Consider the following 27392-nt stretch of genomic DNA (forward strand, 5'->3'; position numbering starts at 1 on the left):
ACTCGGGTTTTTTCATTTTTGAACGGTATTTTCTCAATTCTAAAAAGTGTCCTTCAGTAGCCGAGTGCATAAAACCACCGAACACCGGTAGTCAGTTAGTTGTGGGTTTGGGTTTGGCCAGGAGCGGATCTAGGTTTTTCGGGGCCTAGGGCTTATTGAAGTCCAATGGGACCCCATTTTTTGTTAATACAAGTAATACTATAAATTAGCATTATCGTTATTATTAATATTAAATTTTTAGTATAGTAAAAAGTAGTTATGTTAATTAAATTTTTGTGGCCCTTGACACTTGGACCCTTAAGCCTATTAGTCCCTATGTAGATCCGCCCCTGGGTATGGCCAACAGGCTGGCTACGTGGAGTTTTCCGGGTTTTCTTCACGTTAGTAATACTTAAATTGGAGCTAGCTTCCCATAAATGTCTTTTCGGGATGCATCCCCTCTTCGACAGATCGCTCGCGTGTCGCGTTTTCGTAACCAAATATACCAAAGTAAGTCTAACCCCAAAGAAGAAAATCGCTGATTTTGTGAATGAATAAAAACGAATGCCAAATAAACTGTGTCCATACGTTGTATATACTTTAATTAGATAGAGAAATATTTTTAAAATCGCGGAATTATTAAAATAATACTTTCAAACATTGTAAACAACTTACTAAAAATAGAATTGTAATGAATACTATTAACAAAACTTTTATTCATGTAAAATAATCCAAAATAAACAACAATAAAATTTTATAAATTATTTATAATTAAATTTTCGGTTCGAAAACAGTTTAAATGGTTACTTATGAAATGAAGTACAGTGATAGAATATTAATTTACAATGTTTTAATTCGTTGACGGAGTTTCAGATCGTATAACGTTGTTTCTATATTTATATTTATAAGCTACAAGTATCAAGACCATAATATCTAACATAGCCAGTCCGAAATAAATAAATAATTTATGAGACTGCAAAGAAATAAATATAAATTAATATATATTTATTAAATAATCATCAAAGATATTCATTATATAACTACTATTATGTTTAAGTAAGTTATGTTTGATAGGATTATAAATTAAAAGACAAACTTTAATTATTTATATATTAATTAAAATACAAACCTGTGTCTGTCCATGCTTAATCTCGAGGAGGGAGTTATACAGATTAATGTCAAGACCATATATGGAAATCTTTTAGGAAAATGGCCCCGAATTACTATGTACGAGCTTAGGATTAAGATCGAAAGTCACGTTATTTAAATTTTAAATTTTCTGAACAGAGTTAGATAGATTACTGGCACGAGTCTCTTGTTAACAGGAAAAGTATGATGTACAGGAGCGAGACACTACTAAAATCAAAAGCATTATGCATTGTCATTATATCGCTGTCACAATAAATAATTTCTCGTTCTTATTGAATTGTAATGGTGATTCATTAGAAATTCATTAATAATGAATTATTTTTACTACTAAAAGAAGACGATCCATTCAAGGAAAAAATTTTAAATTCGATTTACATGACTTCTATTTGCGATTGAAAGTTTATATACAGTTAGCCAGAGTCTCCTTCTCCTACCTTTTCGATATCTCGTCTCAAAGTTCATCTATCTAAAATAGCTCTTGAGATTAAGGGTGGACAGACAGCAAGATGGATGACAGTGGAAATTTGTCTATAATTTTTTCAAATTGCATTCTAAGTACAGGAAACCACTATTTTATCTTACAAGGGAGATAGAACACTCAGATTTCCACAAATATTAGTTTTATTTTAATTATGTTTTTATAAATTTATAAATTACATGGCATAAAATGTCTTAGATAAAAAATTCTTATTTTAAATTATGGTTTTCGTATCATAGAATCGACAAGTTTCCTATCAAAATAACAAAAACCAAACAAACTTACCTCTTTACCTAAGAATTTCATTTGCTGAACAATGAGAATTATGAAATTCGCCAACGCCGAATCAAGGAAAAAACATGATTGAATAATGGATTTCATACTGGTTGGAGCCTACGAGTAGTTAAATGTTATGGAAATTTCAGGTTAATTTTTTAAATGTATGATATTAAAAAACCATTTATATTACTTCAGTATATCCAAATTCCATAGCACTAATGTAGAACATTGCCTCTCCTGCTGCTAGTAAAGTGTATTGAGGTATTTGAAGCAAGATGGATAAAGAATTGCATTGTAATAAATCTTCGTGTTGCCATTTCTATTACAAATAAAACACGGCATTTTTTATTCTGAAATTTTTCATTATTACTAAAAGTTTTATTACCAACATTCCACTTTGATCTTCAAATACTACAACTTTGCAGATATTTCCACTTTTAATACTAATGCTGTATATAAGAAAAGACATTAATAAACTCAAGATATTATTATTAATATGTAATACTAGTAATATACAGTAGAGCGTCGATAAGTGGAACCAATTGGAAACTGGGGTCCTTCCAGTTAATGATTTGTTCCAGTTTCCGACTTTGTACGAAAAAATACATTAACCTGTCCGATGTTCAAATTTTTCTCCGTTGCGTGTCGCTTCGTGTTGAATTTTCGTCGATTTTAAGCCTAACGAAAATTTTTATAATAATCATCGAGGCTATCGTATCGTTAAAAATTATTTCTGCATTTTGTACAAACAAAATAAATATATTAAAGAATATAAAAAACATGAAAATTATACTTTAGAAGTAAATTTAGTATCAAAAACATTCGATTCAGCACGACACAGTCCGACTGAAAATCGTTCCACTTTCCGGCCATTCCACTTACCGACGTTTCACTTATCGACGCTCTACTGTACATATCAATTGTAATAATGTACAATTTTACGTCAATTTGACGTCATTACTTTAATTTTACAATGAGAAATTTTGAAGAGCGACGTCAAATTTACGTAAAAATATATACACTATCCAAGAAATCGGTCATAAATAAGCTGATTTGAATTGTTGAAAGTCTGGAAAATAATATTTAAACTTACTTCATAACGTCTGTATACCTGTCTGTCATGTGAGAATTTCTTATTGATGTCTTACTTTTTAACAGAAAAGATGAATTATCCAAAGATACGTTCAACCCGTATTTAATATTGATTTGAGGTACAGGTAAAACTTTCGTCTTTAAAGTATTATTAAAAAAACAGTTAGTCTAATAAAATTAGAATGCAAAATTTAATTATATTAATTCGAAATTTTACAACTAACTCCATAACTAATTTCACAACAGTAAACTCTAGGTTTTCAGGATTGTTATCTACCTTGAAATAATGGAATAAAAGACAGAATATCTGGTTGAGTCGTATGAAGTTCAAGTATATTTAATTGGGCTGCAATTTGAAAAAAGTGTAGACGTATAAATTCCCATTGTTATCCGCTGTTTGTCCGTCTGAACGTCCTTAATATCGAGAACGGTACTAGATAAATGAAATTCAAGACCAGATATGGAAACCTTAGGGATAGAAGGCCCCGATTAACTAAATATGAACTTCAGGTCTGGACCGGAAGTCAGGTGAATTCAACTCAAAATTTTCTCCTATATGATGTTACATAGACAACCGGCACGACTCTTGTTATCAGTATGATATACAGGGGAAAGACACTACAAATTTGAGATGGAGAGCATATATTTTAAATTGAATAAATTAAGAATTTGATTAAAATTTGTAACCCGGCATTGTGACGATGACGCAATTAATAATTGCAATAAATAATATATATAGATTCATTTCAATTAATTTCATAAATAAAATGATAGAATAATTTAGACAGATTTTGAGGAAACAAAAAAATTCTTTGTGTCAATATACTCTTTGCTTGACGATTCTAAGTTCTATTTTAAAGCTATTAAAGCACAATTCCTTACAGAATTGTACATAAATGTCCTAGTGGATGGGGAATATTGCCTGTCTATTTATGCACAATTCCTTATAGAATTGTGATTTCTCTCAATTTGGAACTTCTCTGCAAAATATATGAATTGCTTTTCTGGTGTAATGTTATTTTGTTTTGGAATAAACGCAGTAACGGTCTGCTGCGCAAAGCCACCTTGGAGTTGACGATTAACTCGGTTTTACTATGAAATAAATTATATATATAAATCATTAAAATTCATCCATTAATCTTTCTGTCTGAATTTACAACATATTTTAAATTAATTATTACTTTTAAGGAAAATATGCAAAATTTCATTCATTATAACTGCCAATGCCTGCCTTCGTATCATCTACATGCTATGATATCTTAAAGTAGCGAGTTTCTTAAACGTAATATTTTAAGTAATTGAGAAAATAATCATATTTACATTTATAGTTGGATTAATTCCACGAATATTGAAAATAACTGTTGTTTCTGAGGTGTTGGTATATAAATAGAAATTTATTTTTTCTTCCCGTAGCGTACAGTTGGTGGCAATTATATTTAAACCACGAACGAAATCATCTTCAGTAATCTTTTCTATAATCTAAATATATTTAAAAAATTGAATTTCTGTTAAAAGAGAATATTTATTCATTACAACTGCTTTCATTTTATAACTTTATTTGAAAATTATTTACCGAATTTACTGTATATATAGTCACATATATAGTATTTTATGTAGCTTTGAATGCGAAATACACGGTTAAATGTACCTTGTTGCAAAACATCGAGCAGCTTAAAGCATTTTATATGTCGTTAGATCAAAAAGCAGCTTTAATGTAACCACATAAAAAATGCTTTAAGCTGCTTCAGAAGATATTAAATGAATACACTTTTACGACATTACGACATTTATACGACACGATTATTACATTGTAGCTACGTACTAATGTAACGACATAGTCATTCTAATGTATTTTTATGTCGTTACATTAAAGCGTACATTGGAATATTCGTTCTAATGTACTCTTTAATGTACAGAATATGTTGAGAATATTAATTTTAATGTATTCTTTTGTACTCTTCCTACTCTTATCTGAACGACTGCAGCTGAATTAATTATCTTTATCCAAAAGTATAAATTCTAAAATCCGAGTCGATTTTGGTGCTATATTTCCTTAAAGTTTACCAGGTATAATTTGAATATTGTTCTATCAAAAAAACTAGCATTGACTAGTAATTGTTTTCCTTGAGAAATTTACAATTAATCTGAACTCTTTGCCTATTAATACCTTGAAGGATTATTTCTCACACGATACAGTATTTATTCTATTCCGGTGATTATAAATATTGGTATGAAAAAAATTTTCGGTTTAAACGTTGCAAAATGCTTTTAGTTATCTATATTTAGTTATTGATCGTTACAGTTAAAAAATTACCTGATTATCATTCGTAGCCAATGAATTGATTGGAGTTCCTACACTTATGTCACACGGAGTGTAATTTACAATAGTAAGGCGATACGTGGCATCACAATTTAATAGATAATTCTGAAAAAATATTAATTTTTATTTATGTATTTAATAAATAAGCTTTCTATAAACTAAAGTTTATTAAAAGTTTATTAATCATAAATATACTATAAATTTATTAAATTTATTTTAGAATAAATTTAAGAATTTGATAGATGAAAGTCGAGACCAGAAATGGAAAGTTTAGGAGCCAGAGATCCTGATTAACTCTATATGAACTTCCGGTTTGTACCGGAAGTTACGTTGTTTCAATTTAAAAATTTTCTCCAGAAGAGAATTAGATAGATGACATGTATACATGTACGGCACTCTTGTTAACAGGAAAAGTATAATAAACAGGGGCGAGACTACTAAAATCAAGAGCATTGTGCATCGACATCTAAAAAATTGCCGCCCGTTATTTTGACAATGTCACAATACGTGTTTGTTTACAATTTTACTTCGCTTTCAATACATGACATTGCGTTGAATGTGATTTAAATTGGAACTTCTTAAGAAATTGGACTGAAGAAAGGCAATAATGCACGAAATGCATGTCCCTATATAAAAGACTACGTCTTATTGAGTATATTTTCCTAAAAATTACTAAATAAATTTTATTGAAGGTACAAGGAAAAGAAAGTGAGTGAAAGAAATATCATACCTCTAATGACAATTGTAGATAAGCTGCAATTAAATATGATAATGCCATTAAACTGCCTCCCACGATGATTTTCTGCAAGGAACTAATAATGAAATTAAATTAAAAGTTATTTAATACATTAAACTGGGTGGTCAAATTAAAATTCCCGTACTTAGACCACTCGTAATAGTAACCAATAACCGGATTGATTCCTAAATTTACATTTAGACTATGTAAAGGATGCGGAAAAGGATTCTAAAAACTGGTAGGAGCGGAAACATCTTAAAACAAATGTATTTGTAGGGTATTTTTATGAATATGTACATTTTAATTTCTCAATATACAACATCTTAATAATAAATGAAGTTTTAATTCATATATTTCATTTTGAATGTTTTAAACTAAAACAAAGTAATTATTGTAGGTATAAACCAGACACAACCTTGACTTCTTATATTGTACACATCAGGATTTTCCAATCTTTTTCTTCCATTGATCCTCATATAGAAAACTGACCCCTTATAATGTTTGTTACTTTTCAAGATTTTGTGTAATACATTGAAATCTGCTTAATGTGATCACCTGTGTAAGGTGACCACTTTGCGCTAGTCCTTTTAGTGGTCACATTAGCACGATTCACTGAATATCAAGTAAATAATCAAAATTAGTTTTTAAAAAAATTGCTCCTTTACCTTGTTAACAAGTTACATTTATTGAAGATAGGATATACGATGTACTCGAGAACAGGGATTAATGAAATGCTTAACAATGGAACTAGTACTTGAATTTGATCCGCTTCAATCTCGAATCCTAACTAAAAGAGTAGATAATCAATGTTATTAATTTGCTGGATGTAATAAATTACTTTAATAATATATTTGTATTGATCAGAATTTAAAACACCACTTAGAAATATGTATATAAAACGTTTTCAATAAGTACAATTAAATAACGACATTTATCCACTACAGAATTATTCTGTTAATATTTAAATGTAATAAAAGTAGCATAATTTTTTAAATTACTTACAACTCGATTGTCTAGCTTGGTTGCTTGCAGTATAAAACTAGAAAACTTAAGGAAACAAAAATATATGTGTAATGAGAATCTAATGAAAATATATATAATCAAACAATAGGTGTTGTGAGCTCTGAGTAGAAAGAACTACTTGTAAAATCAGCAATCACATTTGGTTTACATATACTGTCCTTAGTTTCGATTTTCTAGAAGTAATTTCACTTCAAAATTCATCAACTAGGGCAACTTTGGCGCTACCGTTTCCTTAAGATGCGTATTAAGTACGTTTTCTAATCAATTTTGAAATAAAAGAGTCGTATAGAATTACTCAATATTTTTCGGTAGGTGACAGGTACTCAAGAACTAGTCATCTACCGAGTGTTCGAGTAAATTGTAAAGCAAAACAATTATCTACTACTGATTGTACAACGAAAATGAATAAATATTTATTAAACATTCCACAAAATGATGCAATTTGCCTCGTTCCATGGGCTTGCTGCATCACTTACACCCTTCATTGTTTCGTGGAATAAAATACATCCATTTTCTTAACTACTTATTGTTTTAGAAAGCTGAAACATGCTGTTATTCAAAACAATTGAAAAGTAAAACATAACAAGAATAAAAGAATATAAAACTTTTTATTTAGCCCCAGTCTCCAGTATATGAAATTTGATTGAGATTTGCCCCAGTAGTTTCTTCCATAGAAAACTCTAAACTTTTAATACATCACGTGTAAACGACTTAATAAAAATGAGCTTCATTTTACTAATCATTTTGCCTGTTTTTATAATATAATATATACTTTTTATAAAAAAATTACTCTTAAAAAGAAAAGAGCCAAAATCATCGGTAGGAGTAGATATATCAATACAACTCGAAGTAGTATTTTAATATCGAAGATTAATTGCGCCTGAAATATAAATTGTGAAGAATAATTATATATTGAACAGAAGAATTGAATTTGTAAGAAAAATAACTCACATCGAATTTATCATCCGCATAATCCAACCAATGCTCCTTGATTACCAGTTTCCTCAATCTAATCTTCCTTACGACTGCATGCTGTAAAAGGAAAACAATCCAAGATAATTACAATATCATGATACAAATGCTATAAATTATGTTTTTGTTATGTACAGTATTCAAAAATTTTATTGTATTTTAAACGTATGTTTACTGAATGGCATGTAGAACACGTGTAATGTGTAAAAACATTTTGCACAAGCTCTTATTTACGTATTAAGAATACAACTGTTTCCAGTTTTGTAATGAATATTCAATATACTGCAGCAAGTACGAACTTAATACAGAAAAAGTAAAAGGTAGAAATAGAAGTGCTGCATTTTTCATTACTGTTGTGAAGTGGATGCCATGCAATATCGAAGAATATACCTGATTGTGAGACATAATACAATGGAGTAGTCAAAAGATAGCAAGCTCAATGCCTACATTTATGTAAAACACATACAAAAAAATTATTTTTACGTATACAGCGTCTAGTAAACGGGACTAACACGCCAATGCATTGACAAAACGACAAATTATTGTACCAGACATTTGAGTGCTTCCTGAATCTGCAACGTATATGAGGCTTCTCTATTTAATCATGAGAATTTTCTATAATGTTCCAATCAGCTGCTTACTGTCCATGTGTCCTAATAGACTGCTGGAAGATCAATATTTTACCTACGCAGACATCTTTAGAAAAATTCAAAGTAATAACAATATTAAACTAGTAGTAGGCAAAATTTGTGGCGATTTTCGTTTTAGTTCTGTGGCTTGGGAAAAAACATATTAAAAGATGCACTCACCAATTTCTAAAGGCGATCAGAAATTGTGAGCAGTAGAAATCAATTCAGGAAACCTGTGTCTAATTGTTTATTCACTGAAACTTCCAAAAAACGTAGTCGGTCAACTCCTTATTAAGAAACACAGCCCCAGGATGTTTAATTTGAGAACACAATCAGGATAATATTCTTTGCCTTGCCATCACCTAATACATACTTTTCCATTTCAGATAGACAGATTAAATTTTGACAGTCTTCAGAATCTTCTTCAAACCGTCTGGCCATGTTCATTGACTCATTGAAGCCCTGTTATTTTCTTCATCAGAAGAGAATTCCTTCTCGGACAATGGCCTTTAACTCCCGCTTGGAATAATCTCCTCATAACCTAATGAATTCGTCTTCATTATGATATGCATCTTTCCCTGAGATTTCAGACTACAGATAAAGAATACCATCTTTTATATCAGACATAAAGGCCTCAATACACTCATGCGCCTGAATACACCTTTTTTGTATATAGTTTTTTTAGAGAGTCCGTTCAGAAAAGCTTTGAGAGTACTGTAAACCAGATATTATAACAGCTTCTCGATTGAATATTAATCAATCTGACATGCAAAAGGTTTCTCCTTTATTCGAAATAACAAGTCTCACACATTCTTCTAGTTGTATGTATTTAATATTCTCCAGACGATTTTACTGAAGACAAGAAACTTACGTAGCAAAGTCTTTCTTTTTATAGCGTTTAAGGAGAATAATAGAATAAATTATAAAGTTGACACTTTTAATCTCCTTCACAGATAATATACAACAAAATCCATGTGTTCAGTTGGAAGTCACAAGCGTAATCAGCTTAAAAAGCCATCAGATATTAATTTTCTTAATAACCATAAATAAATTCTGCAGTTTTATTAAATAGCACCGTAGTTTCAAAATGGAACTAATCATTAAACCAATTTTTTTCTTTGTGGAAATGTGAATCGATAAATTGTGATTAGCATATTTACAAGTGGATAGAGAGACGGACAACCAAGATTTTACTGGAAGAAACAAATAGTATCTCATCTTCATCGAGCCACCAGATAAGAAAGAATCGACTTCAAACCACAAGAGATTGAAAGCCCCAACATGCTACTAGAAAACAGTCCTCTCATCACCCAAAGAATTTCCTCCTGTCATCTTATAATTCAAACACTGCAATGCAACCATTTTCCTCCCACTGTTTAGACGGTTGGAAATTCATCATCGAGTTTGAATTATCGGAGAGTAGAGGAAAACAGTTTTCACTTCTACTCTCATAACTTTCCTCTACTCCCGCAACTGTTTCCACCACTACTCTCATAACTGTTTCCACTCTAAACTCTACTGTTTCCTCAATCTCACAGTTGAATTGAATTGTAATCTGTATGTTTTGAATTGTAACATTTGCATGTTCATTCAAACAATTAAATGAACATACAACAGTGTTCATTCAATCTCACAACAGTTCTATTACAATCTCACAACAGAATCTATGTTCATTCTGTTCTTTATGTTTAACAAAATGAACAGAGATTCCAAAATTACTCAATCTCTCTACAGTTTCCACTTCTCCCTAGATTGAGAACGAACACAAAGAGATTCCAAAATTAACAATTTTCTAAATAAGTTTTACACGTAATATTATTATTGTTTGGATTTAGTTTATTGATTTTATTCTAAAACGTAAATTTATTCCACTAACTGCAAAAAGATATACGGTACTTACTAATGTGCATTTAACTCCCTTAGATAGTACGGTGCCAGAAGGAGGATTCATTTTATACGTAGGATGTCCAATCAGAAAACAAACTGAAAAGAAAATGATATAAATTATTCAAATGATTACTTTATACATTCATTTAAACTAATGTGGTTCCTTGATTATGCTGTGTTAATATTTTTAGATTTTAAATATTTTAATTACTTTCACCTACAAATAGCCATGTTTTAAAATAGCATTTCATTATAAATAAAATAGAACTTTAATGCGTATCTTCGCTTACGAATGTAATTACTCACCTAATGCTAATGCTAATATAATCAAATTAAATCCAAAGGCTAAAGGATAACAAGTCGTTTCTCCAAAACAGTGAACTTTGGCTGAATACAAAATATTAAAATATATATATTAATAATAATGAAAAAATTAATGTTTAACATACAACTTCTTTCCTGTTTTTATTTTCTTCTAACTTTTAAATTTGTTATTTATCCACATTTTTTAATTGTAGATTATTTCATTTAAAAGAACAAAATACGCAAAAAGAAACCTAAAAATAAATGTTATAAAATTGTTTTATGCATCCTTAAGTAAGTTTATTAAATAATAACTAAAATTAACTATAACTAACTAGGTATATATGTCCTGAAAAATATGAATTTTCGTGAATATTCTGAATCTGTATATACAATCGAGACGAGTTGATAATAATAATAATAATAATAATCAGCGCAGAGCCCAAACGGTTAGAAGTTGAAGGTTGAAATTTGGTACACAGCTAGGGTACGTCACGAGAACGCACACTAAGAAGAGATTTTTCGAAATTCCTCCCCACGGGGGAGAGGGACAAGATTAAGCCTTCTATGTACATTATGGAGACAAGTTTATAATAATAAAAATCAGCGCAGAGCCCAAACGGATAGGAGTTGAAAGTTAAAATTTGGTACACAGTTAGGGTACGTCACCAGAACGCACACTAAGAAGAGATTTTTCGAAATATATCCCCACGGGGAGAGGGACAAGATTAAGTAACAATGGAAATGTTAAGTAACAATGGATGTGTCAAGTAACAATGGAAGTGTCAACAATGGAAGTGTTACGTAACAATGGAATTGTTAAGAGAAAGCGACGTACAAGACGCAGATGCAGTGTTTTTCGTTTTTACGGGAAATCGAACATATTTTTAGACCCATCTAAAAATTCTCTAATTAGTCCGAAAACAGAGGGACCCAATTCTTGCATTCTGTGAAAACGGGTAAGGTTGACTATAACGTGATAATCTTAATCTTCGCTATCGTTACTTTTGCCCGAGCAACGCCGGCCTACCTGCTAGTAAAGATATATTTCATAACAATACAAACATTAGTCAGATTTTATTAAATATTCTAAACCGACTACTGGATTATTTGTCTTGTGTACCAAGGTTAATTTATATAAATATTTTCATTCAACAGTGAACATTATAATGTTGCTTCGATAGTAACATACAGTAACAGGTAAAAATTTATGAGATTTTCACTTATTCCGGTCTTTCAATTCAGTTGTTTTCTTACATTCAAACTGCTTTCGTGATGCACTCCTGTAGCACCAGGTGGAAAAATTCAAATATTGCAACATTTCGAATATCAACTGTGTTTAAAACATCCGGTAGATACATCTTGCAACATTCAATAGCACTTTAAAACGGTACAGTGCTACTAAGAGATTTGCGGTTGATCATATTTAGATCAACCGCAATATGGTGTTTGGATGTGTTTTTCTAAATGTGAAAACATTTTCTCCAGCAAATTCTTGACTGTATATTTCTTGGTAATCTGGACATTCAATTGCAAAAATACACCGCTGGCCATTAAGATTGCTACACCAAGAAGGAAAGTAAAAAGCAGAATCATGGTTATTGCACACATACAGTATAACGGGATAAAGACAATTAAATCGACAGGTGCTGGGTACCTTTCGTGCAAATATTGCGTTTGTTGCGTTTATGGTGTAGAAATTTTAATGGCTAGCAGTAAATATTGTTTGACCGTTGTTCACGATTAATTTTTCCCATCTGCATATTTTAATTTCATTAAGTTTGTTCTGTGCAAAACCAAATTTTTTCAAGGCCGTTAATGAAATATCCATTCTACTTTTAAACACTTTCTCGACTTCTGATTCAAGATTAGGATTTAACAGTGCGGAAATGTAAAGTGTTCCGATAATTTTTTCATTCTCTGTAGCTGGAGCAAGGATCCATTATCTTTTAATCACTCCTTTAATTACTTCTGTGAAAATTATGATATAACTGCTTGCAATGTTTTAAACCGTTTTGACTAAACCGTTCTCTTTGCATACCTTCCTTGCAATGCTTTCCTGTACTATGGCTGATAAGAAGCCAAATTCTTTTACCAAAACGTTTCTTCTTTTGCTTGCTTTCGATGGTGGACCTCACAAACCCAGCTAAAATGCCAGTAGTTGCTGCCGAATGTTTAGTTTAAGTAACAAGTTTACGAAACTCTACAAAACGTTTATTTCTTTGTTGAGCCACAGAGGTGTATCAGCGGCATCATGTACGAATATAAACGTCAAATGTATAACTTAGGAAGACCGAAATGTGTAAAAGTAACCGTTGGTTTGAACTTGATGTTTAGCTAATTTTCTTTGTAATATCTAATACAGCAAATTGTACATAATTAAAAAGACAAATCAACGATTAGTATACGAGTCAAAAATTATAAAATCAATGTATTAATTTTATAATTTAATTAACAGTTTTACCTCTTAAGAAAGGAATTAAAAAAGACGAAGTTAACATTCCCATTCTACAGCTTATAACGTAAAAAGAGAAAAATCTTCGTAATTCTGTTATCTGAAATTATGCAAATATTTCTATTATTTTAAGGATACAATGAACTTACAATGAAACTGTACAAATACAAAAACTACATAACCTAATCATTTTTATGTGAAATATACAGAAATTAAATTTCTGTTGAAAAGAACAAAAGTAATGATCTATAAAAATTAACTTTTTATAATTAGGAGGCATGCAATAATATGCAGTTTTCTTACCATATACTTAATAGTTGAATTATGATAAGAACTAATGATCGCATAGAATAAATTCAATTAATTCTATTTTTTAAGTGGCAAGAAATAAGAGCACTTGCAGTAGCACATATATTGCAGTCAATTTTTTGCTGTAAAACAAATGTCTACAGCATGTGAAATATGATTCGTATTAGTGCAGATCGGAAGCGATTTTCATGCGTGTGCATGGACGGTCTTGTAAATTTAGCGAAAATTTGTTGTCTAATTAATGAAAAGAGTGCGCTTTTTTTGCCACTCGCAGCGCCATAAGTTCGTTATAAGTGAATTTTGGAACTAAATTCTTTTTCCGCGGAAATCATTACAATATGTACAAAAACGTCAGCATACAGAACTTAATTTGGATTGCTGTATAATACTCATAAAAGGTATTATAATTATGATCTATTTAATCTGTGATAGGGATAACGTATTAGCGATAAGTAGTGATAAATATAGAGCAAAACTAGAAGAACAATATTCTGTTTACTGCAATTTATTAAGTTATGATAGATATGAAGAGTTAATAAAAATTTTTTGGATAACATATTTATGAAAAAAATTTGATACGGATGTATTAATGCACTGTACATATTGTGTTCATTAAAATTATGTGGCGTCTAATAAAAGCATGGATTACCTTTGGCATGCTGTCAGTTACACTTCGAATAAATCGCGACTTATTTTAAAATGATACTTATTGAAATGATTTTTCCAGCTCCCGTTCTGTTCAAGGCAGTTTTTTATCTTTGACATCCGTGAAAGTTCACGAAATCCTTTAATATTTTAAAATTATTGAACACTGTTATCGACATCCTACCACACATCTAGATGTGTGGTAGGATGTCGAATCTTTTTAGAAAATATATGGCTCCAATTCAAACGCATCTCTGGCTGTGTTGACGACTTTGACACCTAATAACAGTTTCATATTCACTGTAATTCATTGTGTTACCCTCCAAATAAAGCTTTCCTATGCCACCGTAAGTGACTGTACCTAAATCATATCAGAAAGAACAAAGTTTTATGACTTGTTGCCACTGTTCCATTGTCTAATTGCGTTTTGGTCAATGAGAATTTTGACTTCTACATTTTCTGTATTAGTAATAGTTTCTACTTGCCTTACGTGCAAAATTTACTGCGTCACAGAGTATCTTGCGCACAACACAAAAATGCAATCACTCTTGTTGGTTCTTTTTACTTCGCCATTTTCTGAGATGTAACAAATCTTTTAAGTAAAAGTGGTGTAAAACGACCGAAGAGAAACGAAAGCAAAGATTTTATCTTTGTGAAAATTTTGTATTTACGTATATTGTGTATTTATTAAATCGACTTTTTAAGTTTAAACGATGAAGAATTTTTGTCATCCCTTAAGCTTAGAGTGAGTGCATGGCCACTCACTACGCGGTAAATTATCTGCTTCCAAACATTTTAAGCTTTACGATATTATGGCTAACAGTGAAACGACAACAGTAATTTTCAATATTCTATTTGGTCAAATTATACAAATGAATTCTATGTTGAAATGTTAAAGTCTAAAGAGCACTTAAAACTTTATATTTCTGTAGCCATCGGATGAATCCTTAGTTTCAGCCAAATCCTGTACTACAATTTACTTAATTAATCATTAGCTTAATTTTAGCCTCAAAATAATGTAGCTTAAAACTGTGTTTGGTTGTAAAAATACGGCAATTGTTTCTTCTATGGTTATGTTACCAAACTTCTATTTGGTAAAACTTGGATCTGTCTTCTATTTCACAATATGACTTTACACGTGCCTTCTATGACATCTTAGATAAATGTCAGCTCATAGCATTGAACATACAATAAAATATCTTACAGTATGTGCTATTACTTAACCAATAATATGAAACGCCATTTTTGCACGATTTATATTAACTTTAAATAATACATATATAAAAATTTTACCTGATTTGTTTTAAACTGATCTCCTCCGAAAGATGGTATGCAGGGTCTCGTTCCTCCTATTCCAAAGGCTATCACAACTAAACTAATTATAGTTAGAGATCTACATAAAAGTAAAAAAACGTCTTTAGTTTACCTAAATTTTAGTTCGTCTTTTATATACAGTATATCTTTTGTTTATTATATTAAATTCAATTTTATAATACATATAATAGTTTAATCATTCTCAATCCCACAGATTATGTGCATTCAGGGTTAATAGGGTAATGTTAGACCTCAACACAGTTTGTTATGTATATAAATTGTAAGTTACAATAAAATATTTAATTTATATGAATAAATTCTTTCTAATTTTACTTATAAAAATAATTCTCTTTCAAAACTTACCTCATTGGAAGAAAATTTGGCACAGAAGACAAAGAAATGATTATGCACCCAATTACATCCAAAATGAATCCGTATAATACTGTTCTAAAAAACAAATGTACTGTGTTACTAATCTCTTGCCCTTCCAATTTATATAAATTTAAGTATTTTGTTTTACTTTTACCTGAATTTCCCTAAAAAAGTGTCAGCCAATATTGCACCAAACAAGGTAAGAAAAAATGTAATCATAGAGAATGCATGATATATATTTGTTCCCGTGTTTTCGCTATACAAAAGTTCTTGAGTAAGATATAAAATAAGAATATCTGAAAAGAAAAAACTTATCTTTTTTATAATTTTACGTTTTCTATTTTACTTTTCCGACTTTTATATATAACTGCCGGGAAAGTATGGCGATCGGTCAGAAAATGAACCCCAAGACATTTCACATTTTTGGACTCGTAAGAGCTTGAAACATCCAGAAATGCAAAAAAATTCGGAGGGAAAATTTTTTTTTTCTATCGATGTTAGTGTGTGTATGTGGCACGATTTTGTCCACCCTCTCTTGTGATTTTAGTCGTAAATTTCTGAAATTTTGTAGGGAGGTTTGTTTATTAGGGGCATTGATGCTGTTATTAAATTTTGGTGATTAGTCCACGGGGTGGGGAAATAAAGGGGATCGTGTGTCATATCTCGAGTAGGGGTGGACTTAATGACGATTTTACTCGTTATTAGAATTTACATTTCTTTTTTTAATAAAACTTATTTCTGCCCTCAAAATTAAGGTATTTGCCATTTTATAATATTATTAAAAGTATAAAAAGTGTTTAAATAAAATATAACAGATGGCGCCACCAAAATTTAAAATGTCGCCGGGAAAGTTGAGAAACTCGTTGCTGTTTTCTTTACGTATTTAAATCGAAAGAATGATAACATTTATATTTTATCTTTGATTTTTGAAAAAAAATGTCTGATCACTTAAGAAACAGCAAATAATCTAAAAGAAACCTTTTAAGTATCTCACATTTGCAGCTAATCCTAGAGTTCCTAGAGTTGAAAATTTTAAATTTATATAGGATATTCAGTTTATAAATAATATGTTAACAACTTAAATATGCTGGTTCGGGTAGTGTAACTGACAAGATAAACATGAGTTGAGGGTTCGAATACCGCTCCAGATCAATCTTTTCTTCAAGTATATTCCCAGTATTTCCGTTTGGTATTAGCATTGTTATTCAACAACTTCAATAAATTTTCATATTGTAAATAATCTTAATTAAAGTCAAGTTACAACCTTTATTTAAATTAAATCTGCCCACCTCCTACTTTTATAAAAAGAAGCCCCATTTTCGTTATTTGACAGAAATTTCTTACGTTTGCCTTAAGTATTATTAAAGTTTAAAATAAGACTAAAAGAAGAAGCTTAATGTCACAATAAATAATTGTTTTACTTAACTTTTCTTCACTCTGAATGTAAACTATGTGTTTACGAAAATCGTCAATAACTAGGAATCGTATTTAAATTACGTAACACTATTTTCATACTTTTCAACTACCATCCCATCCGCTGTAACGCTCTGTATCGCAGTCGCACATACTACCTCCAAAATTATGTGACGTAACGTTTCTGTGAACACTCCAGTTGTAACGCATCGTAACAACTTGAAACCCCAGCCACCCATACGGCGGTATGTAATGTATGGACAGTCTTACGTATTGAGTGCACTTGGATAAGTAATGTAGATTTAATGTGTGTCTTAATAAATGAAAATTATTATACGGCTCACTCTAATTGAATAAAGCATGCACGGAGGAGACATTTTTATAATTATAATCGATAGAATTATTCGAAATTTATTGTTAATTTGAGAAAAAAATATTATATAAGATACATGTAAGATATTAAAATTGTAACTTACTTTGTAACGAAATATAGAAATATGCATCTGCGAATGGTAGTATCAGAATAAAGAAAATGGCTTTTGGATAAGAAATTCTTTCCTGAAAAATGTATTTTGTTAAATTTTATATTCATTTTCTTCTGATGTAAAAATAATATAATGCTACGATCATTCAGGGTCTATGAATCATAACTACTGTTGGGAATGTTTGTCAGTATTGGGCTGCAATTTGGAAAAATTGTAGACCTACAAATTCGCACTGTTGTCCGTCTGTCTGCTTGTCCTTCTTTAATTTCGAGAACGGAGTTAGATACATAAAACTCAAAAGCAGAAATAGAGAAAATAGGAAAAGTAGGTCCGGATTAATTATAGAAGCACTTCCAGTGAAAACCAAAACCAGAAGTTATGTTATTTCAATTCAAGACTTCCCCTGAAAGCAGTTAATAGATGACCGGCACGACTATATTGTTAAAGAAAAAGTATGACGTACAGGGACAAGCCACTACTAATTCTAGGTGGAGAGCATATATTTTAAATTAAATAAATTAAAAATGTGAATAAAAATCGCAACCCGGCATTGTGACGATATCACAATAAATAATTGCTCGTTATATGTTATAGAACTATATGATATAAAAAATAAAAAAAATAATATTGTAAAATTCGAAAAATAAATTTTTTTCAAATAAATATAATTACAAATATATTATTTAAAAAAATAATAATAAAAAACATAGATACTGTAAAGAGTTCAAATAGAACACGTATGACAGAATATTTTTCTGAAGACCTTGCCTGTTAATAGAACTTATTATACTGGTGTAGTTTCCGATTAGCGAAGTAAGAAGATATTATTTTTTTTTAAAAAGGGTCTTTTTAGTAAGATATACTCTATATCTAATCAGAAACTACACCAGTATATTAAATCCTATTTTTTTAAAACTCTTTCCGCTCTGTGGGCATTAAGAGAGCTTATTTTAGCATGCCCATTATGGGTTCGGTCAGACCACAATGGGGCAGGCCCGACATATCCGGACGGACCATCCCTCGAAAAATTCCTGAGGACTTTTTGAACCATCCTGGATTTAATCCCGGATCCCCCAGAGTTGTAAATTGCTACCTTGACCGTTCGGCCAACCAGCTATCTAATAATAAGTCCCATTAATAAATAAGGTCCAGGCAGACAAGAATAGAAACAGAAATTTATAAGAGTAAGGACATAAAGGTAAAAAGAATTTTTCTGAAGATTTTACATTTACTTACTTTTTCTAAAACTGTTTTTTTGAATCGAAGTAACGGAGTTTCTGTAAAATGTTTATATTAATTGAGAATAAAATCAGTAAAATATACCAAATACAGTCACATACTTTGATCCATGTCGAGTTGTGTACACAACGAGTTCATCGTTCAAAACTGATAAAGTTTCTTTCATAATTTTTCTTTTGTTTTGTTTTTTCGAACAAACGTATATTATCTGGCTATCTAAGTATATATATGATCGCAGAAATAGATAAATGAAAATAGTATTTAAATATTTAAGCCTATTACTATTTTTATTACAGTAGACACACGAAAAATGCAAATTCGTATTGTCTGTTTCTACCCATGCTTTCTACCTCTAATTGAAAATTAGAGATGAAATTATTAAGTTTTATTATAGAATTGTATTCATTTTTATATTTATATTTGTGTCGAGTCACTTGATATAATCTCTAATCAAGGAATATTTATAAATAAAATATAATCACTCTTTATCTTCTGTACATGACCTGTTATTACTAATAAATACCTAAATATTTATTAGTAACGCTAAATATTTCTGTATTTTAATAATATTTATTGATGTTAATGAATAGCCTAATTATTATTAAGTATCGTTAATTATAATTCTTATTAACTATTCATTATAGGATTACTATTACTTAATGTACTAACACGTAGTATTATAATTTGTTTACTAGTGATTGTTATAAAATAAAAATAAAATCCAGCAACGAGTTGCTTAACTTACCCGGCAACATGTAAAGCTGCGTGTGTGGCGCCATCTATTACGATATTTTATTTTTCAAATTTTTATATTTTTAATATTAGAAAATGAAACAAACTTTAATTTCGAAGGCAGGAATGGGTTATATATATATATTAAAAATATATGTAAATGGTAATAACGAGTAAAATCGTCATTAAGTCCGACCCTACTCGAGATATGACACACGACTCCTTTTATCTTTCCACCCTCTCGACCTTTATTTAACCATCGCGATTTAATAGAATCAATCATCCTAAAACAAACTTTCGTGAAAAATTTCAGAAATTTTCGATAAAAAGCACAGGAGTTATTAAGCTTGAAAGAGGGTAAACAAAATCGTGTCCTCCCCACACACAAACAAAATACATACATAAAAATTTCCGAATTTTTTGGCATTTGTTGAAGTTTCAAAGTTCCCTGAGTCCCATAAGTGTGAAAGTTTTGGGGGGACATTTTTTGAACGATGTTATATGTAACAGAGCTGGGAGAAGTAAAAATAATAGGCCAAATATCCGAGGTGGTTAAGGTAGTGTTTTTTTAACCTTTATCTAATAGTGACACCCATACTACTTTATCAACGTAGTTACATTGATAAAGTAGTAGGAATGCTGCGCTTTTAGTAATTACATTAACACAGTTAAGAAGTTTTACGGCACTGCTCAGCATTATATTTCAGTACCCCTAAAGTGTCGTTGATGTACCCTGATTAAAACCCACTGTAAGACGTTACCCTATCGCACCGAAAGATCCAAAACCCCCAAATATTTATCACAGAGTGGTCCGGGCCAGTCGGACCAACAAAAGGAAGGTTCACCAGTGGCCAAGCGGTCTTCATCTCCTGAACACTGGGTCGTAGGTTCGCGCCTCGTTTGGACGGGCTGGCCACGTGGAGTTTTCTGGGTTTTCTCCATGTCTGTAACGCCTAAATAGGGGCCAGTTTCTCTTAAAAAGACCTCCTGAAAGGCATCTCCCGTAGGCAGATCGCTCAAGCGTTGTGTTGTCATAACTTAAACAACAAACAAGCAAAGAAACCTGAAAAAAAGGACCTTACCGTCTACTAGGCGGAAAGACTAAAACCAATATAATAATAAAATTTTGAAATTTATGATGTGTAAAGAAAAGGAAAATCGAGGAACTTCAGAATAATACCCTACGGTAAACTTTTGAAAATGTCTTCATGTGAGCTTCTTTCGTACTCTTCGTAACGTTTGCGTTTTTCTCGTGCGAGAGTTAGAAAGTTGGTCTGTCCATCTGGAACGTTCTCGTGTTGTATATTATTCTAAAAAAGGGGATAGGTGTTCCACTTTTACTGTAACCTTTTAGCAGTGGCGGATTTCTGCACAGGCGCACCTGGGGAATGAAAATTCAGCTCTCAAAATGCAAATCAGTAGTAAATTTTAAAATAAATTATTTTTTTTATATTCATGGATTACTAGATTTTATTGTTTTTAACACTTTTACGTATTGAAACTTAATAATTCTCGTACTAGTAAGTTTCAGTTTTCATAATTAATACAATCTGAGCATCAGTAACCTTTTAAATACAGCCAGGCAGTTGTAATTTAATATTAAATTTAATATAATTTTCAATGTTATTTCCCTACGTCTCAGTTTTTTGGACCACCGGTATAGTGTCTACCAGAGTAAAAAACGTGCGCATAGAATGCACACTGTAGGTAGTAAAAATATTTAATGGGGACCTCAAAATTGAATTGCGCCTGGGATCTCTCAAGTTCTAAATCCGCCAGTGCCTTTTAGCTAAATGAAACGTGTAATATGTGCCATCTAATATACGATTGGAGATATTTTTTGGTATGTCGTGGGTATAGAACCATAAGCGGCTAATTCTAAATTTTGAAGATTTTCAGTAACAGAGTATCTATTACATTCAACACTTCCTATTTAAGACCACAAGCAGATACATAAAATTTCAAACGATTACGTAAAATGTTTCACACGATTGTCAAATCTCGATTTCTGAAAATACAGTTTCACGGTTAGACGCTTGTGGTTCTACGCCCACGATATTAATTGAACTATATACAGCCATTTTTCTTTTCCGGTTGTCATGACATAACACGGAAAATCTTTACAATTCTGTCAAATTTCAAACTCCGGGTATTTTCCAAATTTCGACGTTTTGAGGGCCCCTAATCTTAAAATATTCGAAAATGGGGAAAATTTCTTGGATATGTTTCTTGTGTTGGTTTGCTGGAGTTTGTTCCAGTTAATACAATATATCTGGATGGGGGTAAAGATTAAGAAACGAAATTTGGCATAACTTGTATATAAGGGCATTGATGTGGACGGACTTAATGAAAATGTTACTCGTAATTAGCATTTACAATATTCTTAGAAACTCATTTCTACCCTCAAAATTAAGCCTTTTTGCCGTTTTATAGTAATTAATTAGGTAAAATTTATTTTCTAATAACATCTCATAACAGGTGGCGCTAAACACAATATTTTACTTTTTTGCATGTTATATTTAAGAGGAAAAGTATGGTGATTGGTCAAAAAATAACCCCCAAGATTTTATATTTTTGGACTTGAGGGACCTGAAAAGGTCAAGAGAAGAGAAAAAAAACTCTAGCAGTGGGGAGAGAGAGCGTCGCCCTCTCTCTCTCTCCCCACCGCTTACATAGGTCATATCTCCAGTGGGGTTGTTGCACTTGAAGATTTTATTGGTTATTAGCATTTTCAATTGTTTTTTTATAAAACACGTCCCTACTCTCAAAATTAACCTTCTTACCATTTTATAATAATTAAACATATAAAAACTTTTAAAATAAAATACCATAACAGATGGCTCTACCACAATTTGAAATGATTTTGCCGGGAAAGTTACGCAACTCGTTGCTAGATTTTATTTAACATTGTTGTAATGTGTTTAGGATTTTTTGAGCACAAATATTTTTCTTCGGGAAAGCTGTGTAACTCGTTGCTGGATTTTTATTATTACGTATATCACAATTTATAATAAATATTGTGTACTTTATCGGTCTTATGTCTACTTACTTTACTTAATCCTTCATATTAGTTTCGTATCTCTTCAAACTCGTCTCTCAATGATAATTAATTCCTTTTATTTTCAAATTAATGACATTTTTATTGGGATGGAGTTTGGAAAATCTGTACACCTATAAATTCCCACTGTCTTCCATTGTCTGTCCATTTTTCCTTAATTAATCTCGAGAACAGGTTAGAGAGATGGAAGAAGAAACCACTTATGAAACCTTTAGAGACGGGAGGCCCTGACTAACTATATACGATCTTCCGATGAAAACCGGAAATTACGTTATTTCAATTTCAAAAATTCTCTTCTGAAAGTGTTAGATAGATGCCCGGCACGACTCTATTGTTAAAGGAAAAGTATGAAGTAAATGTAAATAACGTTTATTCGTAATAGTTTTACACCTGTTACAGAGGGGTGATACAGATGAAAACCAACCACGGTTGGCTTTGCCTTATTTAACATTTATTCCAATATAATTGACATCGTGTCTATTCTCGTTAACTTAAATATACAGTTTGAATATTATAAACTTAATTATTTAAAACCATATGGCATCTAACACCGTTACAAACAAACACTTGTCTTATTATCCATTACCATTTACTATATGGAAAAAATAAGTAGATGATATTTTGATTGACAAATTTAACCGATGCACGGAGGTTGTATCTACCTCCTAACTCTAGATGCCTCCTTACAAAATTTACACCAAATGTATGAAGTACAGGGGCGAGCCACTTCTAATTTGAGGTGGAGAGTATATACTTTAGTGTAGTATATGCTAGTATAGTATAGTACAGTAGAGCATCGTTTATCCGACTCAATTGGGGAATGGGGTTGGTTGGATAACTGAAAAAACAGATAACCGAAAAGTATAAAAAAATATATTATTAGTATAGTATATTAGTATATCCCATGTAATTAGTATATTAGTATATCCCATGTAATTAGTATATTAGTATATCGCTATTAATCTACTTCGCGTTGAATTTTCATCGATGTTAAGTCTAATTAAAATTTTTAAAATAATAATCGTCGCTATTGTATCGTTAAAAATTATTTCTTTATTTTGCACAAAATAAATACAGTACTGTACTGTATATTGAAAAAATAAAACAAAAAATATATATATTCGGGTTACATATTTTACATAAAGTAGGCCTATACATTAGAAAAAGAAGTCCAAAATTTTCTTTTGCTTCGCAACTGACACTTGTTTTTTGCCGCTAAATCTCGCACACGTTTTAAAAACAACAATTGGATAGCGTCGTTAAATAAAATTAAGACTTGTTTAAATACTGGCCTCCCTTTCATGGTCGAGCCAATGTTGCCAGCTAAAACGCAAAAATTTAACAAAAATAATATGAAAGTAGCCCAGACATAGCCAAATATTGTAGCGCCACATCACTAGAGGATATTTGAATTTGCCGACTAGAACGCGGTCGGTTAACCGATGTGAAGGTTGATCGGGAGTCGGATAATCGATGCTCCACTGTACATACAAAATATATGCTCTCCACCTCAAATTAAATACTTTTTAAAATTTTGCAAGAAGGTTTGTTTATTAGGGGAGTCAATGCTGTTAAATTTTGGTGATTAAAGATCAAGTGGGGAGATAAAGGGGTCGTGTGTATCTCCAGAAGAATAGGACTTAACGACGATTTTACTCGTTATTAGCATTTACAATTATGTATAAAACCCATCTCCACCCTCATAAAATTAAGCCTTTTGCCATTTTATAATATTTAAAAGTATAAAAATTTAAAAAAATAAAATATCGTAACAGATTTAAACGCAGTTTTAAATGTTACCGAGAAAGTTAAGAAACTCGTTGTTGGATTCTTTAAAGAACGTTTTCCTGTTATGAAATATTATATTAAATTGTTGCGAAATATAGTTTTCTGTCATAATCACTATTAATTCGCATCAAACAAATTATTATTGTTTAAGTATTTGTACTCTATTGTTAAATGAAAATTTACTACAAAGTGACATCGCTAAATTACTGTGGAGCGATGTCACTTGGGGTTGTTTCTGTAGTAATTGCTGTTGTCTCTCGCAATAGTTGTGGAAATTCCACGTCAATTGTTAACGCTTACCACACAGTTTGAGATAAAATTTCATTCCTTGATCAAGTTATTAATACTGTTACTTAAACTGTGGGGTTTTCTTTTATGAAGGATTTTTATGTTAATTCGTGTTTTTGCGGATGGAGAACGGTAGGTTAATTCTTGGATATAAAACGGGTAAATCTAATAGTGCACGAGCCAACTGTTTTTATTATAAAATTCTTTTTGGAACAAAAGTAATACTACGAAAATTAGAAGCATTTTTTCTCAAAGGTAAGCTGTAGAAAATTATCAAGATAAAAAGAAAATACAAAATTTTAATGTAAGTATAAAGATTAAAATTAAGTTTTTATGTACAGGCTGTAAGAGTTGTATAAAAGAAAAGTTAAAACCGAAGCTAAACTTGATACTACTTGACAAAAACGAAATTCAAAACAGGAGGTTGGCGTTCATGAACTGTTTTCAAATAGTATGTATTCGATACTACATAATAAAATTTTGCTCTGTATATTCAGAAATCTCGTGCTGAAATTATATTCATTATAATAAATCAACATAAAACGTTAAATGTAAATGGTTGCTTAAAAGTCTAGGCAATTATTTAGGATTATTGGGTGGAGCACAGATTTACGCAGGAATTCATTTTATGCGTTGACTGACGACACGCAATTCCAGCATAAAAGAACATCACACCACCCCCGGTTCAAAATTGTCGTATCTTATAAGAAAGGAATCATAATCTATAACCCGTAGCATAATGTGATTTCAATTATGTTGAATCTATCCAGATTTCAGGCGATGAAACTGTGCTGAACTTGAATAAGAATGAATAAATCTGTATGAAATTTGAAAACGATAGAGAATGCTCTTCTTCTTAGCTATCAAAGTGATAGAAGAAAATACTGAAAGTAGACAAAGCCATATACATTGATACAATGCAGACATCAAGGGTTTTTAATAAATAGAAAACATAAAGAACGTATCAGCATTTTTGATAAAATCTAGTTGCAAGCTAGTTGTGGGTTAACGCCTGACCAACTGACTGACAATGTGGAGATTTCCGGGCAGTGGCGTAGCTAGCATGGGTGACACCCGGGGCGGATATCGTGGTGTCACCCCAAGTCATACCGTGGGTGTCACCCTTCTTAACTGTTTTATAACACAGTATCGGATTATTGAATTGTAATATGCCCGCACTCGAGCAAACTTGAACGTTATATCGAATAAGCGATATCATCACATGGGTTTATATTGACTAGCGTGAATCCGTTGACTTTTTTTTTCTTTCTTTTTAGTCATGGGTTGTCGAGTCGGTCGAACTTTCCATGACTTAATGTTAAAGTGCGTTGTCAAGGTTTATTTCGCGAGTTTCTTTTTCACAGTCGGGTGTCATCCCCGAACGGGTGACACCCGGAGCGGACCGCCCCGAACGCCCTCCTCGGTACGCCTCTGTTTCCGGGCTTTCTTCACTTTGTAACACCTAAAATAGGGACAATTTTCAGCAGAAAGTCCTCCCAAAAGGAACCCCTCTCGAAAATCTCCCGTGTCACGTTGCCTTATACAAACAAACAAAGAAAGGAAATAAATAACGTAACAACTTTATAAATTAATTGTAATTACATATTCAATAATATATACAGTATACAATAATAACTCGTAAAATCTGTACATAACAAATAACGTAAAGTTTGCATTAGCACAGTAAAAATAATTATCTTTCAGAATATTTATATACAACATATACATCTGCTGCATCATTTGTCATCCATCTTGGGTGTCAGATTATTAATTTCCATTTGAAAGAATCTGCTTCTTTGTTGACAGAGTTTCAGATCATATAATATCGTTTCTATATTTATATTTATAAGCTACGAGTATCAAGACCATAATATCTAACACGGCCAGTCCAATATAAAAGAATAATTTATGAGACTGCAAAAACATAAATATAAATTAATATAAATTCATTAAGTCGTTATAAAAAATAAAAATAATTGAGTAATTGTATCAAGAAACATTGTTCCCCGTGTGAATCAATTTTAGCAATTTTAGCCAAAATCCTGGTAGTTTAAAGCCCAATTATCAAATTGGGTTTCAAAGTACTAGGATTATCCATGTTAATGTGGATAACCTCGAATGATCGGCAGTAGTTTGACTACGTTTTGGTTTGATAATTTTAATTTAAAACTAGTAGGGTGTCGTGTCGCGTGCCCTCCTCCAATAGCACCCCATAACAGACGTTTATTATACAGATAATACATACAGTACGATACTTTATATTTACATTTTAATGTGAATGATTCGTCTTACATTGAATTTAAATGGTAGAAGATATCAGAAGGAAATGATTTTGTAACACGTGTTATCGTTTTAAACTTTCTTTTATGAATTATTAATGCAATACAAGAAACGTAATGTATTCACTTACAGGTTTGACTCGGATATTCGGAGACTCTACTGTTAAA

At 31.2% G+C, this 27392-nt stretch overlaps 1 protein-coding gene across 1 annotated transcript; it reads right to left on the reverse strand.

Annotated features, from left to right (window-relative positions):
- Nucleotides 1–812: 812 nt before the first annotated feature.
- On the reverse strand, nt 813–17565 carry LOC136972106 (solute carrier family 15 member 2-like). The gene is made up of 19 exons (XM_067266660.1): nt 17469–17565; nt 16097–16238; nt 15934–16017; nt 15550–15649; nt 13312–13402; nt 10851–10931; nt 10558–10640; nt 8008–8088; nt 7847–7936; nt 7036–7080; nt 6699–6820; nt 6028–6109; nt 5292–5402; nt 4298–4456; nt 2979–3115; nt 2271–2334; nt 2076–2204; nt 1892–1999; nt 813–952 (listed from the first exon to the last, which is right to left on the reverse strand). Exons 1-19 carry the CDS (start codon nt 17563–17565, stop codon nt 830–832), a joined length of 1929 nt encoding a protein of 642 aa, XP_067122761.1. The 3' UTR covers nt 813–829.
- Between the last annotated feature and the right edge of the window lie 9827 nt (nt 17566–27392).

This window comes from Centruroides vittatus, unplaced genomic scaffold (assembly GCF_030686945.1).
Source record: "Centruroides vittatus isolate TY-2023 unplaced genomic scaffold, ASM3068694v2 contig_2793, whole genome shotgun sequence".
Lineage (NCBI taxonomy): Eukaryota > Metazoa > Arthropoda > Arachnida > Scorpiones > Buthidae > Centruroides > Centruroides vittatus.

Bases quoted from the DNA above. Each gene is read 5' to 3' on its own strand.
- LOC136972106 (XM_067266660.1), bottom strand. From the start codon at position 17,565: ATGCGTTACAACTGGAGTGTTCACAGAAACGTTACGTCACATAATTTT. The intron at 6,821-7,035 runs GTAAGTAATTTA...CTACTCTTTTAG, and splicing joins CCAAGCTAGACAATCGAGTT to TTAGGATTCGAGATTGAAGC. The intron at 2,205-2,270 runs GTAATAAAACTT...TATTTGTAATAG, and splicing joins AAGATCAAAGTGGAATGTTG to AAATGGCAACACGAAGATTT.